Below are 13,896 nucleotides of genomic sequence, written 5' to 3' on the forward strand. Positions count from 1 at the left end.
AAAAAAAAGGCCATTTCCGATTTGCCATGGGAGTGAAGGAGGCTAGAATGTTTTACAGGTTGAGGGTGAGACAATAAAAAGCTAAATACAGCCTCTCTCTTGTCATGTGAGGCCTTACATTTAAATAAGAATACCACCACTCATTTTAACTGGAGTTAAATGAAAATATGAATACTGTATACTTCTTTGCAGGTTTGCATCTCAAGCTGAACAAAAACTAATGTGAAAAACATGCCATGTGACCTCATACGGTTTTAGGTCAAGTACATCAGCAGTTCAAGACTGCTATCTGGCAAATAGCTGCAAAAATCAACCTGACTACAAAATTAAATTTATCTCTATACTAAACAATAAAATGAATTCAATTTTACATCAAATACAATATCCATAATTAGTGACAAAACATGCAGGATATATGACAATATCTAGCATTTACAGAACACAGGTTCATTCAATATTAAATTATGTTTGTAAAGCGATAAAAAACTGATTTATAAAACTGATTACAAGTAATATATCTAATTTCAACAAGAACTGAGTATAAAATTAAGTAGACCACCCTCTTCAACTTATACCCTTAACAGAATTAAATAATGGTTTCATTGTTTAGTATTACTAATAAGACTAGCTGAACCAAACCACTGAGTTGACATTAACTCTCACTATATTAGACCTCACTTAATATGTTGCAACTCCTTCAAAATATAATAACTGGCTTAATAGAAAATGAAGATTTCACATTTGTTTCTGATACTTTATACATACTGTTGGACTGAAAGTTGGAGAACCACTAAAGATACATTTGACTTTGAGAGTTGAATGCAGGACACAACTTAACTCGGCATATTGAAACTTTTTAAGAGAGTGCAAAATTTACCATAAATCCTTTCCATTCTGATAAGATGTGAAATTTTAAACAGAATAGGCTAGTTGCCAAAAAACCATGGAATGAATTTTGCATTTGTACTGAAAAAACACATGAAAGTGGAAATGAAAAGCCCACTGGTAAAGGTATCTCTAAGTTTTGGAACCCTGATTTCAACCCTTTTCTGGGCAATGTCAAAATCATTTCTAGTTAATGCATAATTCTACATAAAAGCCTTCATGCATACACATCCTTCTGTTCAACTCCACAGCAAGCAACATTAGAAGAAGTCTCTGCAGTTGTTCCTAGTCTGGAGAGTTTTTAGAGGAAACTGTGTCCACTTGATTACAGTTGAAAAACTTCAGCCTTGAAAATAAAACCATCTTGAGACATTTTTGTCTAGCTGGTTCTTCATGGATGGGGATCTGTAATACAAAAAGAGGCTTTCAAAATGTTCAACACCTTCCTTTTGTGCATTTAAATCTCAAAGTTGAAGTTTAATTAAGCACAGATTTCACTTTAATACTATTCTTCACACTAGGCAACCATTCACATGGAAATAAAAAGGCCATTCACTTCATCATGCAAACTTGCAAAGTAAGAGAGCAATTTTGATTCAATTTAGAACCCAAATCAATAGAGACAAATGTACACAAAAATAACAACTCTTAATTTGTTATTTTTTTTCTTTTTCTATAAGTGATCCATTCTTTCTGTATTTCCCTTTATCTTCTATTACTTCTTTCTATTGAACACCATAATATTCTTTGGAAGCCTGAATTTCAAGTCAATGACACTGTGGGCCTGTTCCATGTGAATATGGTTCATCTCTTGAATAATAATAATAATAATAATAATAATAATAATAATAATAATAATAATAATAATAATAATAATAATAATAATAATAATAATAATAATAATGAAGGATAAAGCAATGGTACACAACTCTTAACAAAACAACGTCTCCAACCAACAAGAATGAAAACCATTCAGCAATTTTACAGAAACGTGAACAGAAGGAAGTGCTGGCCAATGCACCATATCAGCTCCTCAACAGAAACAGGACTCTGATACTTTGTGAGCAAGTAAATACAAGGCTGATGGCACAGCAGAAATTCAGTTATCAAACTCTCCCATAACAAATCTCTCATTGTAAAAATGTGGCAAATATACTGCGCACTATCTCAAAAAAGTTTTCAAAAATTGAGTTTGTCCCTCAAAAATCATCAACACAAATTTATGGAAAGTGACAGACAAATCTTTTTATTGCCATATTTGTATGAAAAGTGGCAAACAGATGTAGCATGAATTGATACTAATTCAGACCTTTCAAGGCAAAACCTCAGAAAATGAATCTTGTAACTATTACCGCTTGTTTTTGGACACTGCACAACCAGAAAAGCTTGTGGGTGCTATAACCTATAATTACACTAAGTAAGCTTAAAATAAATCCTGCTTTTTCAGCTATCTACATCTAAGGTGCCAAGGTTGTGCAATGATCCAATTGTTTTTTAATGTGTTTTAGAGGGGGTTGATCTTTAACTGAAAATCCAGTTTAAAAATGTACTAAAGACAATTTCATGTAATTACTGAAATACATTCAAAACCTTAAAGATTACTTGCATGATTGTACCCCTCCCCTGGGTTATCTAAAAACACCTAACTCCAGTTACTAAAAATACCTAACTTGGAAAGATTGGAGGCTATCAGCTTTTGAACCATGGCTTCCCTGTCTTGTCATCAAATAATCTGGCTTAGAATAGCATATTCAAACAAAATGTCTCTTACTTCTTACTTATTTGATTCAATAACTACGGTTTTATTTATTTACTGTGTTTCGTTAACAATTTTATCTAAAATATTTTGTGTAAAGCAGTTGTTTGAAATACTATCCTACTTTGCATTCTGGGATCTGCTTTATCATCAGGTTCATTATTCCATAAACCATGACATTTAAAATAGTGGGTTTTTATGATGTTAAATGATCACTAACTGAAATGGTTATATCTGATTTGGTTAGAGAAACTGCATGCTGCACATTCTCTTTTGGAGACAGCTCAACTACTCTGGATCAAACTGCAGCATTTTAACAGGCTAAATATATTGCTTTTGGTCTCATTGAGGGTGGACATTTAGACCACAAAACACTGCACAAAAAGACGTATTGCTTGAATTACTGCCCTAAAGTTACAATGATACCTGCCAAACTGCCTTTTATATATGATTCAGCTTACTTTTGATTTTTCTAGAAATTATAAAAGTGGGGGAATCCATGTGATGTTATAACTAACTAGAGAACATTGAAAACACAACTGTGTTTAATGAAGAAAGCTGACCTCAACCATAAGTTGCTAACAGAAGGCCTGTTCCTAGGCGTTCACCCATCTTGCCACAGTCGAGTTGTACACCAATGACAAGTAAGAGGTCCTCTGCAAATAGTAAACAGAATGTCATAAACTGCCATAACTTGTATAATAATACAATGCCCTGATGTAAAATGTCTCTAAGTAATTACTCATGATCAATTTTTTTTATAGCCTTTCAGCCCAAGGGTTTTGAATGACCAACTGTCACTTGACATGCCACAGAAAGACATGCTTACAAACCAGAGAATGAACTGATACAAATAACAGATACATTCTGTCAACTTTAGCAAAAAAAAAAAAAAAAAAAAAGGTCAAGAGCAGTGGTATGGTGATTTCAAACCTTTTTCTAGGACAGGCCTGAGAATAAATGCTGACAACCAAAAGCAAACGTAAGGTAGGTTACGATTCCAAAGTTCCAGGAACAGACAGTTGTGAAGCTATGTAACCCTGGTCTAGGCTATAGAGTGTACAACGTTTTTTGATTCAGACCTACTCTTGCAATACTCTTAAATCATTTACAGTGCTTTGTTTATACTGTTTCCCAGTGTTTGAAGAATCTTATAACCCTCAGGGATATTGGGGAATTCCAAAACTCCTTTGCTGCGAATAAAACACAGACCACTTACCATACTAATATTAAAATTTTTCTTTATGACAGGCGGTAAATTGATTTTCCACGATCCAGATTACAGTGTCACTCTGAAAAACAAAAATGGAAAATAACCAAAATAAAAACTAAAAACAAGAAATTAAACTGGTGAATGTTTTCTAAGAATGAAGTCACTTGATGCCACTTAAATATCAGTGGTTCAGAATATAATGACACCTTCTGATGTCATCTGAACCTCAGTGGGTGACGGATCAAAGACCGTGGTGCTGCACTTCTTTCACAAAACATTGTACTGCTGAATACTTCTTCACATTTAATATTCATTGGAAATTTCCAAGCTGGAATGTTTCCAGTCTCCCCAAATTTCATAACTCTGTAAGACTGACCTTGGAAACTGGAAAGCTGACACTCGTTCTGATAAGTGATGAGAAAGGCTGTGCATCAGTTAGAAAAAGTCTATGTAAAAAACAGTGGTAAAAGGTCTGATATATCAGGAAAAGGGGCTTGGATAAAGATCCTGATTAGCTAAGAATTCAAGCTTAAACTTCTGAGGGGAAAAAGGAAGTTACTTCAAATTTAACCCCATAAAAATTGGCAGAAAAAACACTAATGACGAGGACTGCTCCAAGCTATGACAATTTTTGACAAAATTTCCAGATGGCAATAGGTCTTCATAACTACTGCTATACATTTAACTCAAAAACAGACACAAAACATCCTAACCTAATTCAGGAAGCTTCAAGATGACTCCAGTGCTGGAATGGATTATAAAATCTAGGCCACAGGCCAAGCGCCAGGACCTGAGGTCATTCAGCACTGAAAGGGAGATTGAGAATAAAAGTTTTGACGTGTGTAACAGGAGGAAAACCTTACAGTTGCACAATGAAACCACTGTTAGGAGATGGTGGAGAGTAAGATGGAAGACAGCATATGAACAGACGTACATTAAAAAGGCACAAAAGGGGATCCAGCTAGTGGTTGAAGGGACACTGCAAAGAAACTTAAGTAATGCCTACAATGCACTGTGTGACGCACTGACAGCAGTACCACCCTACATGGGCTGATTTCAGTGTGAAGCATATCAAAATGACACCCTCAAAGTCCTATCTGAAAATAATGCACCCTTTTAGAAAATAACACCAAAAAGTTGGTGGCATTTTGCCCTCAGCTAAACAAAGCAAAAGCAGCATGCACAAGAACACACAGCCGCCATCACTTCAATCTGCCCTAGCCTTGGTAGTGCTGATTCAGTGGCTGCTTAGTCCTGCCAGAATAAACTTTACATCATATGTGACTGCTGAAACACACCAATGCATTGTGGTAGGTTCCTGGAAAGGCAGTGGTTTTTGTGGAGGAATGTGGTGTTTTTTTGTTTGTTTGTGTTTTCATGTGTTCAAACAGTATTCTTTTCTTTCGTTGTTTTTGTGCTTTAGCGAGGTTGGTTGTTGCAAAATTTTTTTTTTTCTGTTTTAGGCATGACTGAATGAAGGACAACCTGTACAGAGGCCCTTGTGTGTTTAGTTCTGCCCGCATAAAAGAGGTCGTACATGACGCCATCCGACTCATACAGCGGGTCACTTATCTGAACTTGAACGTGACATTAAACTGGCACTGATTTACTGCCTAACTGAAACGTCTTTTATAGTTTACAAATAATTTCTGGTTAAATACATGAAGATCAGAATGAATGTGATACAGCCACATACATAAGATTGTGATATTTAAAATGTTCCTTGACAGATAGTGGGTGGGACAAAAACACTAATGAACTCTGAACATTAAATGAAGTTTAAAAGTTATAAGACCTAATAGGGCTTTGGTAATCAGAGTAAAGGAAATTGCAATTATTAAGAGGTAAGATTTAGGTAAGGACTACGCTAAAGAAAACTGACAATTGATATTCTATACAGTAGTTTGACTGTATTACAGTTAGACATGTTGAGAAGTTATGCCAATAAGCTTGAAAAAGTTAAAGACCTGTTGCTAGTGGTATTCAGAAATACTTCAAGGCTTTACTCTTTGAGAACAAAAGTAACAGAATAGTGTGTAAATCTAAGGTCAGTTGTAGTGTTGAAAAGGCAAGGGGTTGTTCTATAAGCAAGTTGTCTCATATTTAATTCTAGAAGAAGGTAGTTATCATGTGATTGTGTGTGTGTGTGTGTGAGGATTTAATAGGAATTGATTTAATTTTTTTGTGTACATATACTGTGAGTTTTCATGTATAAATATGACAAATTTTATAAGTAATTTGTATTTTCGTAACATACAAACCTGAGGTCTTTACACATGGGATTAACTTTCAGCAAGCTGGATTACAGATGGGATACTCAGTCATCTAGACCACCTGCACGCACGCCAGTCCAGTAGTGACGGCTCGTTCATTGTTCCTCTGCCCACTGGAAGAGGAAGGAAGACAGGAGAAAGGGTCTGTTACTTTATAGATTTTATTACTGATCAGAAAGACTAGTCCCCTAAAGCATCTGTTAAGTTGAGATGTCACTGCACTCCTGGTTACTTGCACAAATGTGAATGAGACCTAGATTGTGGCCCCCATTACCTAAATCACTAACTTGATATAAGAGCATTATGGTGAATAAATTCAAGACAGCAAATCACTAAAATATAAGACAATTTTGGGCTCCTCAACACCGTCAAGTTTTCCTTGATAATGATTAGGCTGATATGAAAGGGCACAACAAGTGCCTAAGTGATTCTTTCAAGCACTCCAGTTGCCAGGGAGTGTCTACATTCAAGGTACAGTACTTTTGAGGTTAAATTCATTATTTTGGCCCATTCAGAGAGTACTGTGAGCATGGTAATTTTTCTCCTATCTAATTTTTGGAACACTCCTAACCTCAACTTTTAAGAAGATCTAGCCAGACAACAGTACCTTTTTGGAAAACTGCTGACAGTACCCATCTAATACCCACCAAATAATAGGGAATCATGATGCAAAACTCTAATTTATTATGACAAACTAATGGCTACACAACTAAGTGGAAAGTGTGACTAAAAAAAAAAAGTAAAGGATTATCATGACAGAAAGAAAACCAACACCCAAGAGGAGCTACAAGGAAATTAGGATATTACAAACAACTCTTTGAAGCTAAATAGCCTGAAAATACAAATGTAGTTAAAAAACCAGTATTACAATACCAAGGTAAGAGTACCATAATATCTTTTTAATGCATAAACAATCAGAAAAAACAGTACAGTATCCTTAACCTGGTAAGTCCAATGCAGAGACCTAGGGGGCAATGTGCCCAGTGTCTTACTCTTCATAGGCCAGAGGAAACAGGATATGACGGGAAGGGAAAGCAATGAGACAACCCTCAAGAAAGTTTTGACTGCTTTGTGAAGAATGGAAGGTTCAGAGTAAGGGGAAGCAGAAGCAAGTTTGCAAAGTCGATCACCCCTATGTTCAAGAAGTGAACACATCTGGATTATCACAGACGTCAGTGATTTTTGTGGTCTATATAAAGGCAAATGACCACTGCACGCACAAAAACACAGGTTTCTACAGCTATTGGGAATGCAAACGGCAACACCAACACATGGATAAACGGGCTGTACAAGATTGCAATCCTTACCAAGCTCAAGGTCTACTTTTAAGTGATTTTAATCAGAACACAGTATCATCAATTCTTGACTCCCTGGGGTAGCCCAAAAAGGTGTGGCCCTTGTCAAATAAAATGAGTTACAGTTACCTTGGAATTAGAGCTTTGTAAAACTAAAACTGGGCAAACTTTTAAAAAGAACCAGATTGCAAAAGGCCAACCACATGCATGAATTCATCTTGAAGGAAATTATAAGAAAAGTTCTCAATCTCATATCTACAAAGTAACTGATACGAAAAGTACCATAATTTAGCATTTAATGCACTAACCTTAATAATTACTTCATGCCTAATTTTGATGAGACAATCCAAGATACCTTTGGAAAATCACTCAAAACCTTAGAAGTACTGTACCTCCCCCACTCCTGGTCAAATAAAGTCTCAAATATTATTCAAAACAGTCAGCCAAGAGTTGTTTCAGAACCATAAATCATGCCTTAAGTTTACTAAATATAGACACACTAAACCAACTTTTCATATAATTTAGACTTGCGATAAGGAATACATAAATAAGAATTTCAATGTCATTTTAATTCAGGTTCATCTTTGATAATCTACACAATTCCTCATCAACTACCCTATTCATAGCTAGTCAGCGTGAAGCCCTTCAAGAATCAAAGGCAAAGAACAAAAGTCACCTCTCAAATTTCAAAGTAAGATTTCCAAGGCTGAATGAGGTTCAACTGAGGGCTTGTTCCCAAATGAGGTGAATACTGAAACAAGAACAAGCCAAGTTGGAGAAGCCTGACGGCTAGGTGCAAAGAGAATAAAGGCAACATGTAAAAGTAATGGAGAAAAGATTTTGCAGCTGGGGCCTTACACAAGATATACAATATGTTGCCACCCCTATGAAAAAACTTAGATGTTGATGCACTCTGTAAATTATTTCAACTCCAAAACACAACTAATACCAAGTGCTTTGTCATATGTTGACACACTCTAAAATATTTCAACTCCAAAACACAACTGATACTGAGCGCTTTGTCAAAACAGGAAATTACGTAAGGCAACAAACAGTGACCCGTATGCAAATAAAGGGTTTACGAATTTTTTATTCATGTGAAATTTTAGCCGTCCAGCCAAGCAATGGGCACTTTTGTCCAAGCAGCAATCACATGCAAATACACACCTTCTGTTTATTCTTTAGCGAATTTGCTAATAAGGAACACCTATGGTTGACTACAGATGGAGTGGGGGAGGGGGAGGGAAGACAAACCATCTCAGAAAAGGCCAAAAACACTGAAAGTCTTGTAGACTCGGGTAGAATGGGGCACAATGCCCTAGGTCAAGTCAGGTTATGGGTAGGAGGTTTGAATTTCATTTATTGGTAATTTTTAACCAAAATTCCAGTATGTTCTAGCAGCCTAAATTCACCAAAAATAATTCACATGATCTATTCAACACCAAACTGACTCACATGATGCTAGCATTCACAACAGTCACCTAAATAGCCCACTTTGGACAGACCAGAACTGAACAGAATATAGAATTTAGGCCAAAGGCCAAGCACTGGGTCCTACGAGGTCATTTAGTGCTGGAAGGGAAATTGAAAGTAAGGAGGTTTGAAAGGTGTAACAGGAGGAAAACCTCAAAGCAGTTGCACTACGAAACAGTTGTTAGAGAGGGTGGAAAGTCAGAAGAAAGAATATTTGAATGGAGTACAGTAAAAGGAATGAAAGAGGTTGCAGCTAGGGGCTGAAGGGACTCTGCAAAGACCCTTAAGTAATGCCTACAGTGCACCACGTGAGGTGCACAGCACTATCCCCCTATGGAGGATAATACTGCTGAATACTTATCTATGGTATATAGACATAAACAAGTAAATGTACTTAATAACAACTTGAAAGTAACTCTTCTGCAGAATATGTCAAAAATAAACATACAACAACATTTACCTTGAACTGGTGGATGGCTAGTTAACTTAGGCTAGCCTTCACAACTGCTCCTTACTTGGGTCATTCATTTTTGTTCTGTTCCCTGTGCCTCCTAGTTATTAATTATGGCCTTCTTCCCCATGGCCATCAGCCTTACTAGGTTCAGAAGCCAATTATGGAAGCTGAAAAACAAAAGCAACACAATACATATGATTCCCACTCTGGATAACAATAAATAGATTTAATCAGCCTCAACTTTTGAATGGAATATAGGATTTTGGCATGAAGCCAAGCGCTGGGACCCATAGGGTCATTCACCGATATGATAATGAATGGAAGGGAAATGATATACTGAGTTTATAACGGACATTCTGGATGTTCTAACCTTTCGAAATCATGATTAAAAAACAAGTAATTTGATTTACTATAAAACTATTTTTTGAGGAATATACACATAGGTCCAAAGTTCATTCTGATCAATTTTTAGGGAGGATTACTTGAAAACCAAATTGGGAATTGTGTCACTCGCTCCTCTTTAACATCAAAAAAAGTCAGGGTGGCTGGCCGTGTGAAATAGTGTTAGAATAAAACTTATGACCATTTTAACACCAATTATTCGACATCATAATTTTAAAAATATATATTTGATTTATGAAATATATTGCACTATTTTAACACCAACAATTACCATTAAAATGTCCAGGAATGGTTAGACGAAAATGTGATGTCTTTCCACGCCGTCAAATATTCAATCTATCACTGATAACCTTAGCCTCTCGATTTCCATTTAATTAAATACTTGAAGAAATTCAAATGGCGTTATGGTCGTCAATTAAATAACGAATTATGTCAAAAAATACATATTAAATTAGTATATTGTCAAAAATACCGGGAGATATTCACGACTCGTTTCAGTCTTGGTGTTTCGTTGGCCTTGGCTTCTTCTTCGGGATAAATAAAAGGCCTTTAAAGGGTAATTAATACCGGCATTAAGCTGGATGGCACCACCATGGGTACCAATGACCGACATCACTAAAATTCCAATTTAAAGTTACAAAAAACACTTTTTTCAACATTTACGTTTGCTTAAAGTCTACGTCTAAGTCATCGCGTACACATGAGTGACAGCAAGCACAATCGATACTTATTTTAGCAGTAAACGACCGAGAAACGAACCGGTGTTATGTCTACAGCTGCTGTCAGGGAATTGGAGTTTAGTCACGTGACCTGGGTTCCAGTAATGCAGTCCCAGCTTTGGATGGACACGCTATTTCGGGCCATTTTTTGCTCATTTCGGGACGTTTTAAAAATATTTAATAATTAATTAATGGCATACTAATTTTTATGAATGAAATTCATGGAATTTTTCGTAATTTTACTGTTACGGTGTTGACTGAACGTGTGGAACAGTGGAAGCGTAGAAAGTGGAGTTAACAGAAAACCACAAACATGAATGATGCTCTGATAACATTTCGAGTGTGAATTAAAATAGATATATGTATTTGAACCGATTTGAAAAAACTTCATTTAAAAGTATATATATATTTTTTTACTTTTTAAATTTTAATGGAAATGCTTCCAGCAAAAGTGAGTGGACTTACTGACTGGTAATTTTAAAAAGTCAGACGATTTTCAACATAAAATTTCATAGTCAACTCCTTCTTTATATTGTTTTGCTAAAAACAAATACCATAGCTATTTCATTACTCCATATTTCACGCTTATAAAGACGATTATAGAACGAAGCACATAAAGTGTTTAAAGTGTTGTGCAATTAAGTTGCAGCGGTTTATTTTCAGTATCTTAACACACACACACACACACCCCTTGAACTTACATAAATAGGCTATTATGCTTTGGTTATAGTAAACGTGGCAAGGCGTAGGCCTAGTGTCTGCAGCCGCAAAACCTGGTATATTATTATTATTATTATTATTATTATTATTATTATTATTATTATTATTATTATTATTATTATTATTATATGTAGAAAATAACTTCATAATAAACTTTTTAAAGAAACCTTCATGCCTAATATTGCCATCAACCATTTTGTAAGAATGCAATTCGAAATCACTTTACCAAGAGAGAGAGAGAGAGAGAGAGAGAGAGAGAGAGAGAGAAACTATGGGACATGAGGATGCACTAACAGCTTCAAGCTGGCAATAAAGCTGCTTTTTCTGTTTTATTATTATTATTATTATTATTATTATTATTATTATTATTATTATTATTATTATTATTATTATTATTCAGAAGGAGAAACCTATTCATATGGTTGGACAACAAAACAATACTATCAGCCAGAAAACCAATGAGATGGATGACAAGGACCTTTAGGTGGAATTGGGAGAAAACTTCACACTTCCACTAAGAGGTAACAGTTAGAGAGGTTGGGCAGCAATACTGGAGAAAGGAGCAGGGAATGGATGAAGAGTAACAGGCTAAAACATTGATGCAGCTATATATATTTCATATATATATATATATATATATATATATATATATATATATATATATATATATATATATATATATATATATAAATGGTTCAAAAAATGTTTTTCATCCCCCATCTCTATCTCTCTTTCTCTCTCTCTGTAATACTTACATGGACTAGGCCTAGAATATGCCTTAACTAAATATACCGAGCATTAGCAGTTAAGTATGTATGTATGTATGTATGTATGTATGTATGTATGTATGTATGTATGTATGTATGTATGTATGTATGTATGTATGTATGTATGTATGTATGGGGAACAGAAACCCCAGAAGCAGACAGGTTATTATCGAGTGTAAGAAAAATGGTCGACTTATTCACGGAAAATGAAAGATGAACAAGAGTTCCCAGGAAATAAAACAAAAATTCTTTGGGGACGAAATTGACACCCGCAAACCTGGACAGATTTAACAAAGGAAAAAACCATTTATCGAATAATTATACCATTTCCCTGCAGTCATTCGAGTGTCGGAATCTCTGTAACGGCTCCAGCTCTCTCTCTCTCTCTCTCTCTCTCTCTCTCTCTCTCTCTCTCTGTTCGGAGCCAGGATCCTAATTCTTCACGGCTTCAGTCAAGTATAATACCGAGAGTTGCTGTGACGCTCCCCGAAGCGGGATTCGCAATCAGAATCCTTCGCCTCCTCACCGTCTCCAGAGTCCCAGAAGGCATATTCGAAAACTAACAATAAGAAAAGTGAAAGTTAAAAGTTAAAGTCTGCGTCATGATGACTTTGTTACTACTCAACATTTGTATTGGAACTTTTATGGCTCTGGTCCGCCTAGTTGGATCAGTGATTACCACTTGTTATAAATTTGGAGTCCACTCTGGAAAAGTTTCTCGGAACGATACAAACGAATTGGGCACAGTCAAGATCGATGTCATGCAGGTGCCTACGGAAGGAAGTCAGGAAAGAAGTGGAACAGCAGACGATGTGTCCAGTCGCTTGAAAAACGCTCTGGAAGACAAATTTGCGACGAACCAAGAAATCCCGGACAGAAATCTCAAACCGATCGAGCTGGAGCGAGTCATCAGGCAACGCGCAGAGGAATTAGAGGAACTGTTCGTCCAGCAAGAGTTGAATCACTGTAATCAGCTCGTCGCCTTGAGAGAGGAGGCCGACGCACATGCAAAGGTGGCTGAAGACCAGGCGATGAAACTCGAAGCTTTGCAGACGAAATACGATAATGTCAATCAGGCCATGGGCATCAGGGTGATTGAAATCAACCTGCTGAAAGCCGACATCGCTCGGAAAGCCCTGAAACTGGCCAGTGACGAGAAGGAAATGTTGGCCCTGGAGGAAAAAGCGAATAATGTGGAAGCAGAAAACTCCAGGTTACTCAAAATCATCTCAGACTACGAAGCCAGGCTCAAAGGTCCACAAGAAGACGAGGAGGCACTCCAAGAGAGAGATACTGTACAGATGAAACGAGGTCTCGATGATGACAGTCGAGAGAACACACTCCTGCAGTCTCAGGTAGAAGCACTGAAATTACGCGTTTCTAAACAGGAAGAACAACAACAAGATGATGATGAGACAAAGCAGGAAAGGGGAAAAGGACGAAAACCAGAAGGAAGAACAGAATACGACAAAGTTATGGAGGAAATACGAAGATTAAGAGAGGGACAAGAAGCGCTGCAGAAAGAGATGCGCAAAGAACAGAAGAGGAACGAGAAGATGGAGCAACAACTCCAGAATCTTCTGAGGAAAGTGGAAGAGAAGCCATCCGACCAGCACACAAGAGAATTCGCTAGAGCAGAAGACAGGACGAAAGAAGTCGAAGTTATGTCTGGAAGGAGGGAGGGAAAGGAGAGGAAGACACCAACCCTGGCCCGTAGATCAAGACCCAAACGTTGGAAGCCAAAGGAAAGGAGTTTGTGGAGCTCGGTGTTGAAATTCGCCGCCCAGAAACGGAAGGTGAAAGAGAGGACGATGGAGGCGCAGCACCTGATGAAGAAGAAGAAGTTGGACCGCCCTCTGAATTACTACGAGGACATGCCCGAGACCCAGGGGCTGTACGAGGAGCTCCACAGGCAAGATGAAGAACACCTCCACCTGCG

At 36.9% G+C, this 13,896-nt stretch overlaps 1 protein-coding gene and 1 long non-coding RNA gene across 3 annotated transcripts in view; one reads left to right on the top strand and one right to left on the bottom strand.

The window, feature by feature from the left end:
- Nucleotides 1-1,107: 1,107 nt before the first annotated feature.
- LOC136850571 (uncharacterized) lies at nucleotides 1,108-10,621 on the bottom strand. Of its 2 annotated transcripts, none has more exons than XR_010856659.1 (5): nucleotides 10,511-10,621; nucleotides 9,356-9,516; nucleotides 6,116-6,240; nucleotides 3,205-3,297; nucleotides 1,108-1,290 (listed from the first exon to the last, which is right to left on the bottom strand). It is a non-coding gene; the product is annotated as an uncharacterized lncRNA (long non-coding RNA). The 2 variants fall into 2 exon arrangements; XR_010856658.1 differs by having other exon boundaries at nucleotides 1,109-1,290; nucleotides 10,023-10,563.
- Nucleotides 10,622-12,562: 1,941 nt separating this feature from the next.
- Nucleotides 12,563-13,896, top strand: part of LOC136850359 (golgin subfamily A member 6-like protein 22) — a 2,037-nt gene continuing 703 nt past the window's right edge. Inside the window, exon 1 of the mRNA XM_067123976.1 lies at nucleotides 12,563-13,896. This exon is cut by the window's right edge and continues 703 nt beyond it. Within this exon, the coding sequence (XP_066980077.1) occupies nucleotides 12,563-13,896 (1,334 nt within the window).

Source organism: Macrobrachium rosenbergii, chromosome 22, assembly GCF_040412425.1.
Source record: "Macrobrachium rosenbergii isolate ZJJX-2024 chromosome 22, ASM4041242v1, whole genome shotgun sequence".
Classification (NCBI taxonomy): domain Eukaryota; kingdom Metazoa; phylum Arthropoda; class Malacostraca; order Decapoda; family Palaemonidae; genus Macrobrachium; species Macrobrachium rosenbergii.